Genomic DNA, 21,218 nt, shown 5'->3' on the forward strand with positions numbered 1-21,218 from the left:
TGGGGAGGGAGGGGGGGGGCGGTGATTGGAGCATACCACCGGCTGCTGCTGAAGCAGGGAGGAGGGGTCCGGACTCGAGGATGGAGAGGAGACAAAAAAACAAGAGAGAAGGGATGTATTCAGACGGGAATTTTTCTGTAACTCGTGAACACATTTAGACTCCACCCCCTTAACCCCCGTCTGCATACTATACATTGCTTCTTCATTTGTCTCAGAAAGGGGAAGCAGATGAGGGGGAATACTGCAAGAAGACGCAACAGAATGCAAGTTCTTCTTTTCTGTTCCTTCCATTAAATGAGAGCTTGAAAAGTGAAACATACTTGTGCACACACCCACTAGTCCTCGTTCACTGCCTGAGGGAGACATAATAATCCTCATTAGCATGATGCTGTGAAGAGCAGAATAAATCCACCTAGACTACGGCTCCCTCTTCTTTTCTTCTGCCCCACTCCCCTCATTTGAGCTTATTCTGGGATTTCTCAAGGAATAATCCACGTTTCTGCATAAACTGGGAGATTATTTGGAAGTTGTGTTCACCAAAACACAAGATTTGGAGCAGCAGTTTGCAACATCTATGTAGTAAAACTAGAAAATATCTCATACTACTCAGAAGAGAGAAGTGAGTCATTGTCAAGTGCAAAAGAAAAAAGAAAAAAAAACCATTGAGGCCAAACGTTTGCACAAACAGATGCTGATCCCAAAAATAAAACTAACCTCCTTCTTCAGTCATAACCATCAGTACCCTCAAGGCGGTCGCAAAGAAACTATAAAATACAGACATCAGCAGCAGCAGAGTTATTGGATGCAGCTGTAGGGAATAGAGCAGAAATATAATGAACGCCGTAATTAGCTAATGTTTATTAGAAGTGTTCAACCGAATGAGGTGTGGAGGGCGTGAACTTACTAAACTCTCAGAAAAGCCCCAGCAAGGTGATGTCCTACAAGAAGACCAGATACTAAACAGATTACAGGAAGTCCTTGATATATTTGACGTTTTAATAACAAGCCAATCTGCATATAATTACAAAAATACATTTTAATAAAATAAATAAATATTTAATTGATCAAATTAACTGAGGATTGTCTTTCTTAGCAGTGAAATACGGTTAAGTTAGTTTTTCAACAAAAGATGACCAGTATCTATTCAGGTGAAAAATGCCTTTGGGAGTTCTGTAGCGATAAATCCGAGAAGACAGTCCTGGTTACAAAACTGAGCGAGACTATGGATTTACAATAAAGCTGCCTTTTAAATCAGGGAGTGCTTGAAATAGCAAGAAATTTGCTGGAAAAAACTTTAGCCTGCCAGGAGTCTGCTGAAAAACTATTAACCTGCCAGAAGTCTGCTGAAAAACTATTAACCAGCTAGGAGTCTGCTGAAAAAACAAAAAAAAATGTATATGTAGCCAGGAGTCTGCTGAAAAATTACTATTTAGCCAGGAGTTTTTTTTTTTTAGTTTTTAGCAAGTATGGTGTTGCTTCTACTTCTAACAAGATTTATTAAGTCCAAACTATTTGCTATTAATTTTGTCAAAATATCCTAGAATTGTCTTTGAAATCATCATTCAAAATATTTAGTGTCACTTGTGTCAAAAAAAACCCATAAACTGCTAGTTTAGGCTAAATGTGGCTAATATATTCCTGCATCTAGTTCAGGTGTGACTTCCTGTTGTGTTTTTTAAATAGTTTCATTACTTAAAGTAATTTGACCCATTTTGTTAAGTATTTATAACAGAGTTGCACAACAGCTCAGGTTTTAGCTAATTTTAGCACATTTTTGTATCATCTAGTCTTTTGTGGAACATCTTCATCAAATCAAAAGTGTTTATTCAGAGAGTCTTTACAACATTTTAACTTATAAAACAGGAGACTGGATGTCAGATCAGATAAAATAAATAAAAATTCAATGTATGTGTGTGTCTATGTCAAAAAAAACCTTCAAAAGTTTAAGCAAAATGTTGGAAATGACTGTATTTGCATAAACAAATTTATATATATATATATTTGATCATTGAAATCCAAAGATAAATCTCTCTCAAGTGCATTTAACATAGGACAGTTTTTTGCCATAAAGCCACAAGCCAAAAAATACACAAAAAAATGCTTCATAAAGCCTAAAAGTTCAAGCATTTTTATTTAAAAACCAAAACTTTTAATATGATTCTGCCAAAATGGACCAAACATTTAGGTATCTCCATGCAGATTGCCCTAACAGAACCATAAAATTTAAAAAACAATATATTTCAAACTTTTCCTTTTTACCATTGCAACTATCACTAAAGAGTCTAAAATAACTTTTATCCTGGAGTACATCTACATGCCTTCACAGCCACGCTGATGAAGGCCAGCTCACATAAAAGTGAAAAGTTGTTGCCAGGCAACTCAGCACTTCAGGCCATTGTCATCGTTTCTTCGTCTTCCTCTCTTCTTCATAATCACCACAGAGTAAAGACAATTTTCAAAATTGGCTTGAAGTCTCACCGCATCTTATTGTTTTGTGGGGTAAATATAAAAGGATTTTATTTGCAGGAAATGTGCCTGGAAGGTTGATAAAACATGGGCAGTAACAAACACGTTTATATCTGTTGTAGCTTGTCATGAGGAGATTTGTCTGCCTGGAAACATAACCATCACAGCTTCATCAACATGTAAATAAACATTGTTTTCAGAAACTTAGATAGAAAACAATTAACCAATTCAGAATAGACCTGCAGAAAACATATATTTTACTTGTTGTTTTGTGTCATTTTTATAAAAATGTGTTCATTTTTCTTGCGTCTAACATCGTTCCCTAAATGCTACTGGTCCTGTAATCGTCTCCAAAGGTAGGACCTACCCCTCTATGCACAGAAGTCCAGGTGAGCAGGGGAAGTTTTGTAAATGTGTTGAAATGCTTTATATCATGAATTTGTCAACAGTTTTAGGTGAAATTATTCCACCTTTGTGACCCCTGCAAGCATATAAACCTCACATATCAGCAGCTTTCCTTTGGGTATTGAGATCATTTGCATGACAAAAGAAAACAGCCTCATCTGATATCCCATCATCCATCTGTCTACATTCTCTCTCGCCAGATTACAGCCCCTTACAACCCCCAAGATAACATTAACATGAGCTAAAGAACACAGACATTCGACAGAGGAAGATAGGAAAAGAGTTCTATGGATGAGCAAATTAGGGTTTGAGGTGTTTGGATCACACAGAAGAACATTTGTGAGATACAGAACGATTGAAAAGATGCTGGAAAAGTGTCTGACACCACCTCTTCAAGCAAGGTGGAGGTAGCATGTTGGTCTGGGGTCGCTTTGATGATTTGTTTCACCTTTTGACATTTTGATCATCCCGACCATTTGGACATCCGGAACCTCGGGACATGGCCTGTACCCTAACCTGGTCCACGTCTGGTACCACGTCCAGAACCAGTAAGACATCCAGAATCGGTACCTCATCCAAAACCTGAGATGGAGACATTGAAAACGTCAATTTTTGACACAAAGGGTCCTTAACGATGCATCAAAATGTGACGAGTTGGGATAATCTGTGGATACGCTTTGTTGGAGCCAAATTCATGGTACAACAGAACATTGACCCAAAGCACACCTCCAGACTGTGCAAGAACTATTTAGAGAAGAATCAGGCAGCTGGTATTCTATCTGTAACGGAGTGTCCAATACAGTCACCAGATCTGGAGCAACTTGACTGTATATGATAGAAGTGCCCATCCAGTCAATCCAATTTGTGGGAGGGGCTTCTCCAGATTACTTCAACAAACTAACAGCTAGAATGCCAAACCTCTACAATACTGCAACTGCTGCAAATGGAGGATTCATTGATGAAAGCAGTTTGAAGGAAAAACGTATTATTTCCACTGAATATTATATTATTTCAAACCGTGTCAATGTCTTGACTATGTTAACTGGTTGGATAAAACTGTTTGGTTCCCCTTTTAAGAAGAAGACTCAGCTTCAAACTGCTCTCTGGTCATCAAATACACCTATGAATTTGGGCAACTAAAAGGCTTTGACAACCACCTGAGCTGCCAGCCACATGCCCTCCCCCTCATCCCCACCCCTGTGACCGGATTGGTTTCTCCCAGTTCAAGATTTCTGGACATCACAGGTTCAGCACTTCCTCGAGGGAGAACATGCCAAATCCAAACAGGTCATTTCTAGAGGCTGGGAGAAAACAAGCACTACAGAAATATAACCAACAATTATGTTTATCATCTTTTTATAGATCTTCAACACAAAAATATACACAAAAAAAGTATTTTCTTGTTGATGTTAGCACAAAGCTCCATTACCTATATACAATACTGTCAGACTTTGAGCATTTGCACATTCTGTTAAAGCTTCATCTCTGAAGAAAATGGTCTTTGATTGATTTGCAGGTTAATACACTAAAAAAAATATTAAGTTATATGACTTTAGTCCTTTATAAATGTTTGTTTTTTGCTCTGTAAGCAGCTCACCTGCCAGCCTTAGCTGTATTTGTCTTCCTTTTGTTTTTCAAGAATGTAAGATAAGATTTTAGCTTTATACTTGTTGCCAAAACACACTACAGATGCACTGTAGCCCCTTTATGGTAATTTAAATCTATGTTTGGTTGATGTTACAGATTATAGTGTTCTCAATTTTAGGTGAAAAAGAAATTATTTCACATTGAAAAAACTAAAATATAATGTATTATAATATATTTGATTTAATTAATTTAATTAATTTTTTACCCAGGGACAAAAATTCTGTCCTGAATATCAGTGTCCCCTCTGACCCTCCCCGTCTTACTGTACTTGGCCCGTTGGTGTATTAAAAGAGCTCTGACCTCCCGTCTTTTAGATCCACTGAAGAACGACTGCTGCAGGCGGTGACCTGACCACAGCCACTGCTCTGGATGTCCTTTTCAATTTCTCCCATTTCATGCAACAGGGAACCTCTTTGATGTGGACCTCTGAAAGCACCATTTCAGATGTGACTTGATTTTTTCCCCCTCGCTCTACTCTGATTGGCGCAGCATTTCAAAAGTGGCCCAGCAGCTGTCGTAGTAAATGGATCTTCTCTTTGTGACTCTCAGGAAATGAACCAGATAGAGGAGAAGGCTGCTACCACTAAGAGCAGTCTTTTTATACCAACCCATCTAAAGGGGGAGCTTTGTTTGACATTATAAAACCGATGGAGTAACTGCTATCAGTAACTTCTGTATTTACTATGTAGCTATGCTATCCAGCTAATAGTGCAGCATCTAAAAGCACTTGAATACGACAGTGATCTTTAACTGTATAACAATAAACAATCCAAACAAATAAAAAAAACATTTTGGATGCAAAATTACCGTTATTTCTACATGAAAGCAAAAACTGGACATAAATCCAGGTGTCAAGGGGTTAAAGAATAGACATTTAAAACCATAAATTACATAAATGATGATGAGTAAAACTGCTGTAATCAGAGTCTGAAAGGATTAGAGTAAAGAAGATGCCAACACGAGAACATCACCATGACAGGAGGAGCCCCACATGCAAAATAGAGCACATGATTGGGCCTCTCTGCTGCATGTGTGACATACATCAGTGTCATTGAGGCTTTGTTACCAGTGGCACTGAGGAGGAGAAACGGTTAGATAATGGCTGGCTTTCTGGCCTCTAATGTGAATTGTTGGTCTATAGCTGTTCCTCCATAGCCAGACTTTTGGATCCTTCATGTCATTATGTCTTATTTGGGACCTGGACATTGTTGATGTGAGGCTGAGTGTGATAATTACCTACATCCACAAAGTTTTAATGATTCAACATTAAAAGCATCTGAGCTGTATATTCGTTTCGTCTGGAGAGGCTTCTCACTTTTAAGATTGATAGATTTTTAAATTGAGTCTTATAAAAAAAAAAAAAAGGACCAATCCGATCTATAGGATGCAAGATGATAGTTTAAAAAATCTGACATTCGATGTTACATAAGTTTAGTGGCGCTATTCTTGGATTGCACAAAATGTCACTTTCGGTCAGTGTTTTCGTCCAGATTCATGCTCAATAAGAACATCAGAGAGCGAAGCAGAAAGTTATTATTTGGCCTGAAGTGTTTCCTGCCTGAAAAAACAATACTCGACACGGGTGCAGAAATTTAGAAAGGAGTGTTTCTTTTCATTGTCTTTATTTATTTCTGTCTTTTTACGCCTCTGTTGCATTCAGGAACGATTTGAGAGAAGCATAAAAATTTATTGAGCGTTTTTAATGATCAAGTTCATGATAGTATCATAAAAATAAAGGACTTTATTTAAATAATAATAATAATAATAATAATAATAATTACTGGCTAAAGTTTTACCAGATAAAACTACTTCAGACTAAATGAAAGTACTATTTGGTCATAATCTGTTACAAAAGAATTAGCAGGACCCAAAAGATCAATGTCGCCATCTAGCGGTAGAAATGAGTAAGTAAAATAATCCTACTTTTTCACTCAAATATTTTTAAAATCTAAATGAAGAGCATTTCAAAACAATTAAACACTTTAAGATTAATTAAAAAAATAACAATATTAATAACAGAATATTAGGATTATAATGTTATAAGCAGTTTACTTAATGTATCCCTTCTTTAGAAATTCTTCCTTAAGTTCTTTATTTAAATTGTGCAAATCTGATTATTTAAAAATGCTTTTGGGAGTAAATGCTGTTTTTAAAATATAAGAATTTCTGACCAACAAGAAGTGTTATTTCAAAAATATTTAAAATCAAATCACATATTTATACAAGTATTTAATAAATTACACTTTTTTTTACATGAAATGTTTACATAAAATGCATTTTTATTACCTAACTTTAAATAAAAGGCCAAAACACACAATTTTTGTTTTAAATTAAATAAACAAACAAATAATAATGAAGATATTTGTGAAAAACCAGGGGTCTACAAACCTTTAACATTACAAGAGCCATTTGAATGAATATCTTAGCAAACAAAACCCAGCGAGAGCGGCAGAATCCCCCTTCAGGGTTTAAAAAATACACATCTGAACATGAAGTCCTTCTTTAATTCAAAGAAGCTTTTGAAATGTTTATAATAATTAAATTATAATAGTACTTTACCATTCAATATGTAACATTTTATCTTTTTTTTTGTACTTTTGATGGCAGAATATTAAAGATCCTTTCAAAATAAAATACCCTTGTGTCAACTAGGATCCTCCTGCTTGTTCTGTAGATTTACTTTGAATTAAAAAGTCTGGAAGTCAAGTTGAAAGTCAAGCTTTGTCATTATGACTTTAATACACTTTCTTCTTTTACTAACAAATTATAACATTATTGCTGTGAAATTCTTTTGTTTTAACTATACATGTAAATGCAAACAGTCTAATTTTTACATTGGATTTTGATCCCTTTAACATCATTTTGCCAAAAAAAAGTTAACATTATTGATAAAACTTATCTAACTTAAAACAAATTAGCCATAACTACATGCTTTTTGATTATTTAAATTCGTAGCATTTTGTTTAAAAGCCAAAGAGCCACAATGGAGGGATGAAGGAGACGCATGTTACTCCGGAGACTCAGGTTGCAGACCACTGTGCTAAACAATCCATAATAATGCATGTGAAATATGACAACATTTTACAAACCAGTCTGAGTTATCACTATGGGAAAAATATTTAGATAATAATAATCAAAATAATCATTGTCAGTCAAATGGGTTTGATTTCTTTTGAACGAGAATTCACCCTTAACTCCAAGAGAGAGCAGTGCAGTCCACCTAAAGATTTCCATGTGCAGCTTTTCTATTTTGTGTTATACAGATTGAAATCTCTGCTCTGACACGGCAAAGAAAAAAAAGAGCTCTTTAGATTTCAAGTGCCTTGCAGACTCGGCAAAAGCCGAACAGTAGTAACCATGCAGACCATCGAGTCTTTGATGAGGAAGAAAATATGTTATGCTGCTTCAATAATCCAACACATGTTTGTATAAATTCAGCTGCACTCAAATAAATGTGGTGATTCCTGTTTACAGTTTTTGCAGCTTGGTTTATTTTTGTCAGTTTCTTGACTAAAACATTGTAACTAAAGCATAATGAGGCTAAAATGTTGTTTAAAAGGCTGGCCTTTGTCCTAATGCACATTTCAAAGCAGCTCTGCTCATCTGCTATGATCTCTTAAGGCAGTCCTCTTCAGCTCTTGCTCATCCAGTCCAAAGGCAAGCAGATTTAGAAAGCGCTGAGTAAGCGTTCACTTGTACATCAGCTCTGAGCTGCACTTGTCAGACCATCTCTTCATGGACATCAGAAGAACTAGAAAGCTACTTCTCTGAACTTTCTCTGTGCCAAAGATCCTGAAGCTGCAGACGGTTTGACAAAAACTTGGACTGATGGAATGAAATGTTTCAGAAGAGAGAAAAATTACTCGTATGTTGATAAAAATTGAAAAAAACAGTTTTTCTCAAAATAGTCAATGATTTTATTTATTTATTTAATATGTGGCTTCAGATTACGCTAGTTTAAAAAAATCGACTGTACTTTTAGCATTTTAGCATAATGTTTAAACGTCATATAATAGTTTTTATTTATAATAGTCTTAAAAAGTTAAATTCTGATTTTTTCTTTTTTAGAAATGTTGGTTCTTTTAACATTTTTTAGAGAAGACTTGACCTCTTTGTGACACGGAGAGATTCTCAAAACTTCTCTGTCAAAAGGAAAAAGACAAAAGAACACAATATCTATTAGGTTTTTAGACATTCTAAGTACTTAGAAGATAACTTTTTTGACTCAAAAATGTTGACAATAAGCAAAAATAATAATACAGTTTAGCTTAAATACTTTTCTAGATTTGGATGACTACTCCTTTATTATGGTTTACTGAGCTATTCTGGTTAAAAACTTTGCTAAATCCATCCATCCATCTCCTTGACCGCTTCTGCCCTTTCGGGGTCGCGGGGGTGCCGGAGCCTATCCCGGCTACTGAAGGGCGAAGGCGGGGTACACCCTGGACAGGTCGCCAGTCTGTCACAGGGCCTCAATCACACACACATTCACTCTCACATTCACACCTAGGGGCAATTTAGAGTCACCAATCAACCTATGAAGCATGTCTTTGGACGGTGGGAGGAAGCCGGAGTCCCCGGTGAAAACCCACGCATGCACGGGGAGAACATGCAAACTCCACACAGAAAGGTCCCAGCCGGGAGTCGAACCGGGGCCTTCTCGCTGTGAGGCGAGAGCGCTAACCACTGCGCCACCGTGCAGCCCAACTTTGCTAAATGTGTAGTAAAAAAATGTGTTTTGGGTCTTTTTTTATAACATGTCCTTGTGGCATTTTCCTCATGATGAAGGACATACAGTATATATTGTATTTTTTTTTCTTTTATTGTGAAGCACTTTGTTATGCCGAAAGGTAAAGTGTAAAGTGCTATATAAATAAAGTTCGTTCATTCATTCATATATTAAGAAAATAAAGCTTAAAATAGCATTTCTGAGTATGTCTTTATTCAAATCATTGTGAATCAGGGGGAGACAAAAAAAATGCTGATACATTTTCTTAATTATTATTATTTTGGCTAAAAATGGCATAATCGTAATTTATAGATCACTGGACTTTTAAAATATGATTGGAGAGGAACTTTAAGAAGTAAGATCTTATTTGATATGCTCAACACTTAAATAAAACAAACTATTTGCAGATAAATCTGGATATTGAGCTCACAGAAATCTGACAGATTGAGCAGCACATAACTGGACCTGATGCTGGTTTAATCACAGACTAAACTAGATTTGATAAGGAGAATTTTAACAGCTTTTCATGTCACTGGGCATGTTAGGGTGCAATCTCTTGCTTAAGTTGTAAGACGTGGCAAAAGACAAGACGTGGTTTTATCAGCGTCACTGATAACATTATATCTGTGTTAAATATATACAGTACCTGCATAATGCTCAGGAAGCAGGAGGAGTCAACCTGATAAAGATACATTTTAAGGTGGACAACTTAACCGAAATACTGAATTTATTTAGAAATTGGAAAAATGGGAATAAATACATCACAGAATACATCAGAGCTCTCAAATTAATCTGTCGGAAATGTGTGAAAATTCAAAACCACAGAGAGGAATGATAACAGATATGAGCGACACATCTAAGACAAGAAAAAGTCTAACAGAGAATGTGCACACAGACTCACAAGTGATGGATTCTTCTGCCCCCGAGCCTGAAGTCCTGAGCTGTGCAGAGATAAAAACCTGCAGCTATCAGTCGCAGATTCCCTCTAGAGTTCCATGAAAATCATTCTCAAAAGTCAGCATTTCTAAAACAAGCCATCCTGTCACTTTTTTATCTGTATCTTTGTAGGCCACTTTGCCAGAAATTATGATTAAAAGGACAGAAATGCAAGAGAGGGGATTGACAGGAAGTTCATTTCACAAATAGATTAACTTGCTAAAAAGAAAAAACCTGAAACAGAGTGATAACAAAAAGAAGAATCTGAAAACAAGTGTGCTACTATGTTAGATTTAATTCATGTCCAAAGAATTTATTTGAACATAAAACTGTTCTATAATGTCGACAACAATAGTGTATCATGTCTTAGTGTAACTTGAACACAAAACCAAAGAAATTTACTACGAAGATCACAATTCTCACACATTAAGTTTAGTTTTCTAAATGTTTATAAACAAATTTTAAAGTCTAACAATCCTCAAATTTGATAACATAACAAAAGTATGCACTTTTTGAATACAAATGAGTGAAAAACAAATACTTTGGGGTTCCCAACAGGACAGAGTGCAGTAATTTTACATATATTTTCCAATATTTGATGCTAATTGGATTGAAAAAAATATTCTTTTCTTTCCCAAAACTGGTGAAATCGTCAGTCATTTCAAGGGTTAAATTAAAATTCTCACCACATTTGTAGAAATATATATTTCTACATAAACCACAGTAATAGGAATGACTCAGATTAGAGATAATCCCACTTATTTTACTCCACGACGTCCACATTGTGTTACTCCCTTTGATCCTCCATCTCTTTTTAGAAGGACTTTGTCTAAAAATATCTCTGCTTATGTAATCATCATACACACAAACAGTTTTGGAGATAGCTTGTAAAGAAATGAACAATGCAAAGCTTTCTAGCTGATTTAAAAAAAATGATGCAATAATAGTAAATAAATGACAATAAAATAAATTTCTTAAAGCTAATTATTGTTGAATTTTTAGTAATAGTTATTTCAATGAGTGTAGCTTTAAGATAAATAAGTTCTACAATAATGATGCGGACAGAAACATATTTGTTGCATTTTCATAACATGGATATCTATTTGTGCTGAAGAGGAAAATTTCTGCTCCAATCCAAAGTGCTGCTGACTACAGGAAGAAACCATGAGTAGTCTTAAGAGAGCGATTTATCATGCTAGTGTTACACTAGAATGAAACCGTTCTCTGCAGAACACACCCACAGAAACACACACTCATCGAGTCAGCATGCAGGAGGCTGAAAACCCAGGCAGCCAAACATTTGTGATATAAAAAACCCCACACAGTGATGGAAGTGACAGTCATCAAAGGCTGACTAAGCTCCATCGTCACTGTGAGCGCTGGAGCCTTTTCATCGCCGCCCCCTTTGTCCTCCTCACAGGGAACGCCACACACACACAAACACAGCTGTCATTCATCGTGTGGAGTCAGGTGCTCCTTTTTTGCCGAGTGTCTCTCCTGCTTCTGTTTTTGGTTTTCAGCAAACAGACCCACAGCTGTGCTGCTGAACCACTCACGGTGAGTGTCAACACAAGAGCATCCAACAAAACACGATGAGCAGAAATGAAAGGGGAAGTCGATGCTGGGTATGTCGGGTAAAAATATCAAAACAAGCTAAATGTAAGGGAATTATGGACCAACCAGCAACACTACTACTAAACCAAAAAAATACATAAAATATGATCGTTTTAGCAATATAAGGCCATGATTTGAAGAAAAAAAATGTAGAAAATATGGATTTTAAGTTTAATAAACTTGTCTGGTAGATAGATAACAAAAACAGAAAGCCTGAATAATACTATCTGTATGAAACATGTTGCATCCAAAATCCATCCTTACTAACATTTTTGAAACTTAAAAAATGAATAATTTCTGTGAGGCACCAGTGGCTAATGCCAAATCTTGCTTTCTGACTTAACTGATCTGATTTTTGAGCTCTGAGAGAAGAAGTAGAAGGAGGTCCACCATCTGAAAGCCACCCACATGATGAAGCAGAGATTTTATTAGAAACATAACTGCATGTCAGGAACAGACAGACTGCAGTGACCAACAGGGCTGAGAGGAAAAATTTATCAAAATTTAATTAATGTTCACTTTAAAAAAATATTTCTATCAAATCTGCAAATAAATGTTTTCTTTACAATCCTTTCTTGTATTTTGTTAGGCTCTTCCTTTTGTTAGTTTTTAAAGTAGAATAATAATTTTAATATTCAAAGTTTGACCATGCAAAAAAATTCAACATTCAAATGAATTGCGTGTCTAGGGAGCCCTTAAAGGGACAAGGAAGTAAAACAAAATGTACTGGTTTCTCATGCACACCAGAACCAAAGTATGTGGTGTACATAAGAAACTAGCTTATGCGCAGGACAAAGTATCTGGTACACATGAGAAACTAATTGGTGTGCATCAAAAAATATCTTGTGTGCACAATAAACTAACTGGTGCTGTCAGGACTCACTTAGCCATGTCCTCCTCCGACCACCAGAGGGACCCCTCTCATGAATACTAACCATCTTCAGCCCCTTCCCCACTAAAACTCCCACCAGCCACCGCTCCAGACTTCTTCACACACAGTTGATCGTCATCATCCTCATCAGAACCACCAGCATTTATACTCACTCCACCCTTAACTTACCTGGAAAGTCTTTGTTATGTTTACCCATCAGTCGGAGCAGGTTTTCCTAGTTTGATTCTCTGTGTTTGTGAGCCACGCCTGTTTACTCGCTCCTCTGCCTCTGTGGTTTTGACCATTGCCTGCCTTTTGACGTTGTTTATGTCTTACCGTGCTCTGTTCTATTAAACTGTTTGCACATGGATCCTAATGTGTCAGCCTCTTCGTCACAGGTGCACACTAGAAACTAACTAGTGTACAAGAAAAAGTAACCGGTATTCATGAGAAACTAACTGGCATGCTAAGAAACTAACTGGTGGGCATCAGAAAGTGTCTGGTGTGCATGTGAAACTAACATGTGTGCGTCAGACAGTATCTGGTGTGCATCAGAAAGTATCTGGTGTGCATGAGGAAGTTTCTTATGTGCATGAAACACTAACTAGTGTGCATCAGAAAGTATCTGGTGTGCACGAGAAACTAACTGGTGCCCATCAGACAGTATCTCGTGTGCATGAGACACTAACTGCTGTGCATCAGACAGTAACTGGTGTGCACGAGAAACTAAGTGGTGTGCATCAGAAAATGTCTGGTGTGCATCAGAAAGTATCTAGTATGCCTATGACACTATGTGGTATGCACCAGAAAGTATCTGGTGTGCATCAGGAAGTTTCTGATATGCATGAAACACTAACTGGTGTGCATCAGAAAATATCTGGTGTGCATCAGGAAGTTTCTGATATGCATGAAACACGAACTGGTGTGCATCAGAAAGTATCTGGTGTGCATGAGACACTAACTGCTGTGCATCAGACATTGACTGGTGTGCACAAGAAACTAACTTGTGTGCATCAGAAAGTTTCTGGTGTGTAAAAGGAACTAACTGGTGTACACAAGAAACCTTCTGGAGTGCACAAGAAACTAACTGGTGTGCATCTGAAAGGATCTGGTCTGCACAAGAAACTTCCTGGTGCACATCAGAAAGCATCTGGTGTGCACAACAAACTAACTGGTGTGCATCAGACAATATCTGGTGTGCATGAGTCACTAACTGTTGTGCATCATAATTTATCTGGTGTGCACAAGAAGCTAACTGGTGTGCATAAAAAAGTATCTGGTGTGCACAAGAAACTAGCTGGTGTACATCCGAAAGTATCTGGTATACACGACAAACTAACTGGTGAGCATCAGACAGTATCTGGTGTGCACGACAAACTAACTGGTGTGCACGACAAACTAACTGGTGTGCATCAGACAGTATCTGGTGTGCACGACAAACTAACTGGTGTGCATCAGACAGTATCTGGTGTGCACGACAAACTAACTGGTGAGCATCAGACAGTATCTGGTGTGCACGACAAACTAACTGGTGTGCACGACAAACTAACTGGTGTGCATCAGAAACTAACTGGTACACACAACCAGATAATGTGGTTTTAAAAATATGGAAGAGAAAAGATCAAAAATGTGAAATGAACCAACATCAAGAAGCTTTTGTTTTAATGTTTTGCTTGATTGGTCAACTGCAACAAAGGGAGAGTAAAATGTGGACACACAATTTCACTCAGATGAAATGGTCCCAAAATGATGAAGATCCTGATCTTCCCACCATTAATATCCTTTACTTTTTCCTGGGTTTTATTCACAGAGAATGCAATAATTTATTCAAATTAAGAAGACAGTAGCTAATGGACTACATAAAAAACACTTCTATGAGGGATGAAATTACACATTTTCAAAGCATCAATGTCTTTATTTTCCTCAAAATGGCATTAAAAAGGTTCAAGCTGTGCACCTGCATGTCTCAGGCACCATGATCTGGTATTTTTAAGTCCTTGAAATTAGATTATGCTGAAACATTTCAAGGACAAACACAACTGAGTAATTCTTGCTTTTACCTCATGGCCTTCAAATAAAACTCTGATAAACTCTTATAATTGAGGCTTATCATTCAAGCTAAATTTAAAATATCCTTTCTGGAAATAGCTTTTCTGTGCTTTTTAAAGAAAACTATTTTTCAGCCTTGAGCAACATCAAAAGAATTTGACGCTACGCACTCTTAGAAAAAATAAAAAAGGCCAAAGCAACAACACTTTTAACACATGAGCTGTGCTTCAGGGCCACTATTTGAAATAAAAATACCCTTAAAAATTTCTGTAAAAGATGCAATGAGGAGAAAAATGAGCAAAAACCCTCAATCAGCAGTTTCATATCACTGTACTGGATTAAGTACATTTTTATCAGTTTGCAGCATTTGACACAGCCATCATGGAACGCTTTTTGGGCTGATTAGTTCCTCAATCTATCAATTTCTTATCAAGGGTCACTCTGACTGAGAAGATTTGGACCACTCATCCGGTGTCAACAGTCCTACTTAGAGCTAGACATTGTGGAGTCTCAAATGTGAAGCTAACAGGTCAGTCCATGACTTGTTGAGTTCTGGAGAGCCAGACTCCTTCTGCCAGTTCTTTCGTTCTCTCTGATAGCGTCCATTCCGCCCGGTAACGTATGTCATCCCCGTCTTTGCCTGAATCCACCAGCTCAACTCTCAGGAACATCTCTTTGTCCAGGATCGTTGAAGCCCACACCGAGTCTGTCACTTGTCTGGTTCTTGGTACTCTTGGAGAGGAACGAGACACTTCTTGACGAAAGGGTCGAATAGCTTTTCCCGTTCTGCCGCTGACATCTTCTTGCTCTTGTTTCAAAGTTGACTCTTCCCTGCCGTCTGAAGTGCAAGTGCTTGAGGAGCTTTTGGTTGAGCTGGCAGATGACTGCGTGTCCTCTGATTGGTCCAAATCTACTTGATAGGCTAACTTCCGCTTGCTTTGTCTGTTGATGGATAGCCAGGGGAGAGAAAGACACCTCGCCACTGCCAGCCATAACTCTTGAGGCCTGAACAGGCCTGACCTGGTTTGGTTTATCTCGCAAAACACTTTCTTTTTCTCCATTTGCATGGTTTCGGTTCTCACGTCGGACTCCACCACCTCAGCAGGTGGCGCTTCATCCAAGGTGTCTGATGAACGTTCGTCTTCATTCCTTGACGGTTGATCTTCCCCAAAACTGAAAGACTTGCAGAACCTCTGACTCCTCTTCATCGCACTGTCTTCCTCCAGATCAGAAAGCGACGACGAATCTTCATCTGACGAACATCCACACGATGACTCCTGATCATCCGAGTCCTCCTCAAAGTCAGAGCAGCTCCTTGCCCTCTGGTCTCTCCTCATGCTTTGGCAGACACCTTCCAGCAACTTGTCTCCTGTCGGTCGTTCTCGTTGCTCCCTGAACAGGTCAAACGAAACTAACATTTAACAATAAAAAAATAACAACAAATACTGGAGCGGCTCTGCTAACATGGCACCTCCTGACATAATCTGTGCTTTAAGAGGCACAGCTTTGGCTGTGGCACTGGGCAGCGATGACGCAGCGGTGTCACGTGCACAAACATGCCACACAAATTTCCACACACAGAAATCCCTGCGTGGCTATGTGTTCACGCTCCAGTCGAGTGAGCAGTGACTTGCCTTAGAGGAAAGTGATGTCGCTTCGCAGGATGTCATACCCAGCTGCAAACCAGGAGGCTGCAAATGCTCTGTGTTTGTGCACAAATGAAAGAAAAAGCTGACCTAGATGTGCAGAAGCTAGTTAGTATTTGTCCATGTATAAATGCACAAAACACATTTTTTAGGGTATTTTCCACTGATTGTGTCTTTTTCTTTTAGCACCATTCATTGTAATGCAAAATGTTCATATCAGTTTTCTAGTTATTGAGGGAGTTTGGTACATTCAAGGAGTTGATGTGAATATTTGAGCCTTTTTCTGAGCTTAAGATCAAAAGTTTTACACAAAAGCTTCCCTGAAAGTAAGCCTTTAAAGATCCATTCTGATCAAAACTGTGTTTTTGGGTGTTTGAAACATGTTCTTGTGTATTTTATCTGATGTTGAAGGACATATGTTAAAAAAATTCAGCTCAAAATAGCATTTTGGGGGTATTTCTTCATTCAAATTGTTGTGAATCAGGAGTCGCCGAAAAAATGCTTCATGCTTCCCTCCATTCCATTCTGAGGCATCCACTTGTAGACAAATAGATCCCTGTACGTCTTTGTTTCCTCGTCCGCTGGAATCTGGTTTAAAGCTATACGGCTGGATAGCTCCAATATTGCTCGCCATTTTTGTTGCCAGTCATGTTGGTTGGGGTTGTGAGAGGCTGTAAGCTAGCAGGAGACGGGTGACAGGAAGTGGGGACAGAATCGCTCTGCACCAAACAAACGTTCTGCCCACAACTAAGAGGTGAATTTCCAATGAACTAATGCTGCTCTGCAGAGGCTGTGTACTAGAAAATGTTAGATTTGTATTCATCTTAGCAAAAAAATTGAATAATCGTAATTAAAAGACCACTAGGAAAACTTTTGAAACAGATCAAAAGATGACTGGAGTGGGACTAAAAGAACTAGTTGCAGACAGGATTCAAAAATACAACAGAGAAGGAAGTTAAAATGTGAATATTATGTCATCCAAAAAGTGTAGGACTATCTTGCAGGAAGCCTGAGCTTGCTTCCCAGGGGCACAATAAGCCAAAAAAAGAAAAACCAGGCAAGATCCTTCACGCTACTGCCTGCCTGGGCCTTCTTTAAAAATCTAAGGTTGTGTAAGAAAGGGCATCCAGTGCAAAGCTATCTGCCAAATTACCTGTGTGAATCTGCTGTGGCAACCCCCGACGAGAAGAGCTGAATGGTAAACAACATTTGGAGAAGTACTTTTTATATGTAAGTACTCCATCCATCCATACATTTTTTTTGACCGCTTCTTCCCTTTCGGGGTCGTGGGGGTGCCGGAGCCTATCCCGGCTACTGAAGGGCGAAGGCGGGGTACACCCTGGACAGGTCGCCAGTCTGTCGCAGGGCCTCTATGTAAGTACTCATCATTCAAATTAAATAAATATATATTTATCGCTATATTAATAATTTACTGTTTTTTATCTTTTTTCCCCAAAATTCAAGCTGTTTGGACATTGTTTGGACTTTACGAAGGCACTCTTGATGGCACAGATAAAATTTATTTGACTGCAATTAAAGGCTTACACCACTAGATGGCACTACTTCTTTAACTAGACTGCTTAAAAACTGTCAAGCTGGAGATACTTTTAGAGCTTCACTCATGTTATATTTAAGCAAGATCTTAACTCAGACTAAAGCAGAATTCAGTCATTTGTTTTACTAGAACTTTTACTAAAAGTTTTTAATCTCAGTTTCTCAGTTTTTTTTTTACTACAGCAAGTATCTAGTGGGAAAAAGTGGTAATCTTGTGTCTTCACTACGAATAAAATCCCACGTCTACACTTTATTTGCCACAATCTTGCTATCTATGCTATATTTCTGATAACAACTAGCTCAGACGTTTTCCTGCGACACACAGTCATTGTATAATTACATCACCTCAGGGCAAAGGGACGACCGGCAATGACCTCATGCTGGCTGAGCTTCTCACAAACACTGAGATATAATTACCAGCATAATTACCGGTAAAACTGGTATCTCTTTTTGAAAGGTTTTCTTGCAGGATTACCTCCATGCTGACTCACTCAAATCTTCATCTCAGGTAACTTTAGGTCAAATGAGATTTCTGAATTTAATTTCACTTTTGAATTCAAATTTTACAAAATGTTGTAAAGTTATTTATTCTGATTTGGACTGAGAAATAGTGTTTAGGCAAATTATGTTTATATAAGTCTATATTTCTGAAAAGGATGATCAATAATTAGCATTTTCTAGAACTTTTAGCAACTTAATGGATTGCAAATTAAAAAGTTACAAAAGTTGCCCTGTTGTATGAGAAAAAAGGGGGAAAATGTTTCCACAAATGAAGCTATTGTGGCTCGACTTTTGTAGTTTTAGTATCTTTAAACATTCATCACAAGACATTCAGGGGCATGTTAAAGATTAACCTCAGTGTAAGATGCTCGCCAACAGTACTAGAAACAGATTCATAAAATTCATGGACTCACAATAAAGTGAAAACTTGACCAAAATGCTCTTTTCACAGTTTACACAATTTACACTTTTTAATTAATCTACAATAAATTTGAGTTTTATAATAAATTGCTTGAAAAGACTTAATTCCCTTTGTAAACTGCAAATACCTTTTTAAACCAGATGAGAACCATACCATTCAACCCAGTTATAGAAACACATTCCATACTCTGTTTACTTTGTTTGTGAGAACTAGGCCATGCTGGGTTTGCTGCTGTGGATCGAATTCAAAAGACTAATTATTAACCAAAGTTTGTACTAAGACAAGCTGCTTCCAGATTATTTTTTTTCTAAACATTTTTGACATTTTTTCGATGTGATTAGATTAGATTTGATTATTTAAACAAACATAAATGTATTCAGATGTTTTTAGATTCATTAAATAGAATTTAACTCAAAAAGTGGAGTATTTTTCTTCTTATTGTTTTTGTTGAGTTGTTCTGCATCACCTCAGGTTTCATCAGAGTCACTGATGCAACACAAAGAAGGGCAGAAATGAAGAAAAGCACTCTGTCTTGACTCTAATATGTCCCCCTGGCAGACACATCATGAGCTTGGCTGAACGCCGTGCAACCATGGTTGAAGAATAAGAATACTGCAGCTTTTTTGCAGGCTTCTGGCCCGGGCTCCTTCTATCACAAAGCTGTGAATAATAAATCATGAAAAAAGTGGAGGCTGAGGGCGTGATGAGGGAGAAGGATGAAATATTCAGTCTCTGTGAAACGATGGCATCAGTGTGATCATGGCCTGAGGTATAGTAATAGTTTTGCAGATAAGACTTATATTTTTTTAAAGCTTACAGTTGGATGCAACTGTAACCTAAAAGTTAACCTTTAGCTATAGCTGAATGGATGGATGGATGGATCCAAAGAATATAAAACACGAGTTGCACAATGTTACAAATAATGTTAGTTAATGCATAAAGCATCCATTTTTATGAATTACTTTGCATTAGTAAGTATATTATTTAATGCGTTAGGTGTTAGTTAAATGTTTATTAAAGACCTTAAAATGCATTATGAAGCATTGGGTGGCCATGATACCTCTGATTGAAAGATTGCAGGTTTGTTACAAAGATAGATAAATTTGATGCTACAATAAGAAACTTGCTTTAGCTCAAAATGCAACAAATAATAATAATAAAAACAACGGATAATAAATAACACTAAAATGCAGTGCATACGGTGTTGTAGAGTCTAATAATAGCTAAAGTAAAGTTTCTTATTTTGCATTTGTTTGAGTCTTTTTCTGTATAGAAAAAGTAAAATAGGTTGGAACAAAATAAGTCTCAATGAAAATTTAATGTGAGCATCAAAAAGCAAGCAAACCGTAAAACTCTCCATCTCATAAAAGTCTATTTTTGGACTGTACTCTCATGCAATATTTACATGTTGTGAACAGAAAGGCGAACAGCACGACTCATTAAACTCACCGTCAGGTCTTACGGAGGTAGAGAAATGTCTAATTTATTAACTTCAGGTCAGTGAAAAGCCCCCAAACAAGAAGCATACGTTTGGCCACACGGGGGCGCCCTCAACGTAACAGAAACGTGTGGACGGAAAGAGCTTTCCTGATTGGTTGAGAGGTGTACTTAAGCGGCTTGTGATTGGTCAGTGGGCGGTGTTCTTCGGAGGTTTCATTGAGATAGGGTACAGCTGGGGAGCGCAGCGGAGTGAGCTCACACAGTGAAAGCGTCTGAACGTGAAGAAAGATTGATGTGGACGTGACGGTTTTTAGGAGGACAGGAAAGTTGTTTGTTTGAGCCCGTGGCACACCAAAGACCCACGAAAAACAACCAAAATGCTTTGCCACGTGACTCGTCCGGACTCGGTGGTGATGGAAGTGCAAGTCGACGCGAAGGCGAACGGAGAAGATTGTCTCAATAAGGTAAAGCTGAGCCTAGAAACACCCTAATATGTTATAAAAAATCTCTTATGTATAAAATATTATAACTTAAAGGCAACAAAGTTTTCCCCGTTTGCTTGTTTGTTTATTAGAACTTCCTGTTTGTAGATTCGCGTGTTGATTTTTCGCCTCCAAAATAAAAGCTTTCACTAATATTTCTTACATAAAGTTAAATTTGAAACCTAAAATGTTCAATTTTCTCGTGTCTGGAATGCTTTTTTTTTTGTTACAGTAATTAGAAAATTGCTAATTAGTGACTTTTCTGCAGAGCTTAGTTGGAGGCTTTGTCCGGGGTTACTATAGGTCATTCTGCAGGAGAAACTTTTCTAAACTTTTATTTCTGATGATTATAGGTACAAACACTCCAAAAGGGCTTTAAATTCCATCTTTTATACAGCTGTATATAAATCTATTGGGTTTATTTATTTTTATAAAATATATGAATAATAAACGGTGC

General features: G+C 37.5%; 1 protein-coding gene across 1 annotated transcript in view; it reads left to right on the forward strand.

Annotated features, from left to right (window-relative positions):
- The first annotated feature begins 20,459 nt into the window (after positions 1 to 20,459).
- Positions 20,460 to 21,218, forward strand: part of mylipa (myosin regulatory light chain interacting protein a) — a 10,868-nt gene continuing 10,109 nt past the window's right edge. The window contains exon 1 of the mRNA XM_024294571.2: positions 20,460 to 20,743. Within this exon, the coding sequence (XP_024150339.1) occupies positions 20,657 to 20,743 (87 nt within the window). The 5' untranslated portion in view covers positions 20,460 to 20,656. The remainder of the gene's footprint in view (positions 20,744 to 21,218) is intronic.

This window comes from Oryzias melastigma, linkage group LG11 (genome assembly GCF_002922805.2).
Source record: "Oryzias melastigma strain HK-1 linkage group LG11, ASM292280v2, whole genome shotgun sequence".
Lineage (NCBI taxonomy): Eukaryota > Metazoa > Chordata > Actinopteri > Beloniformes > Adrianichthyidae > Oryzias > Oryzias melastigma.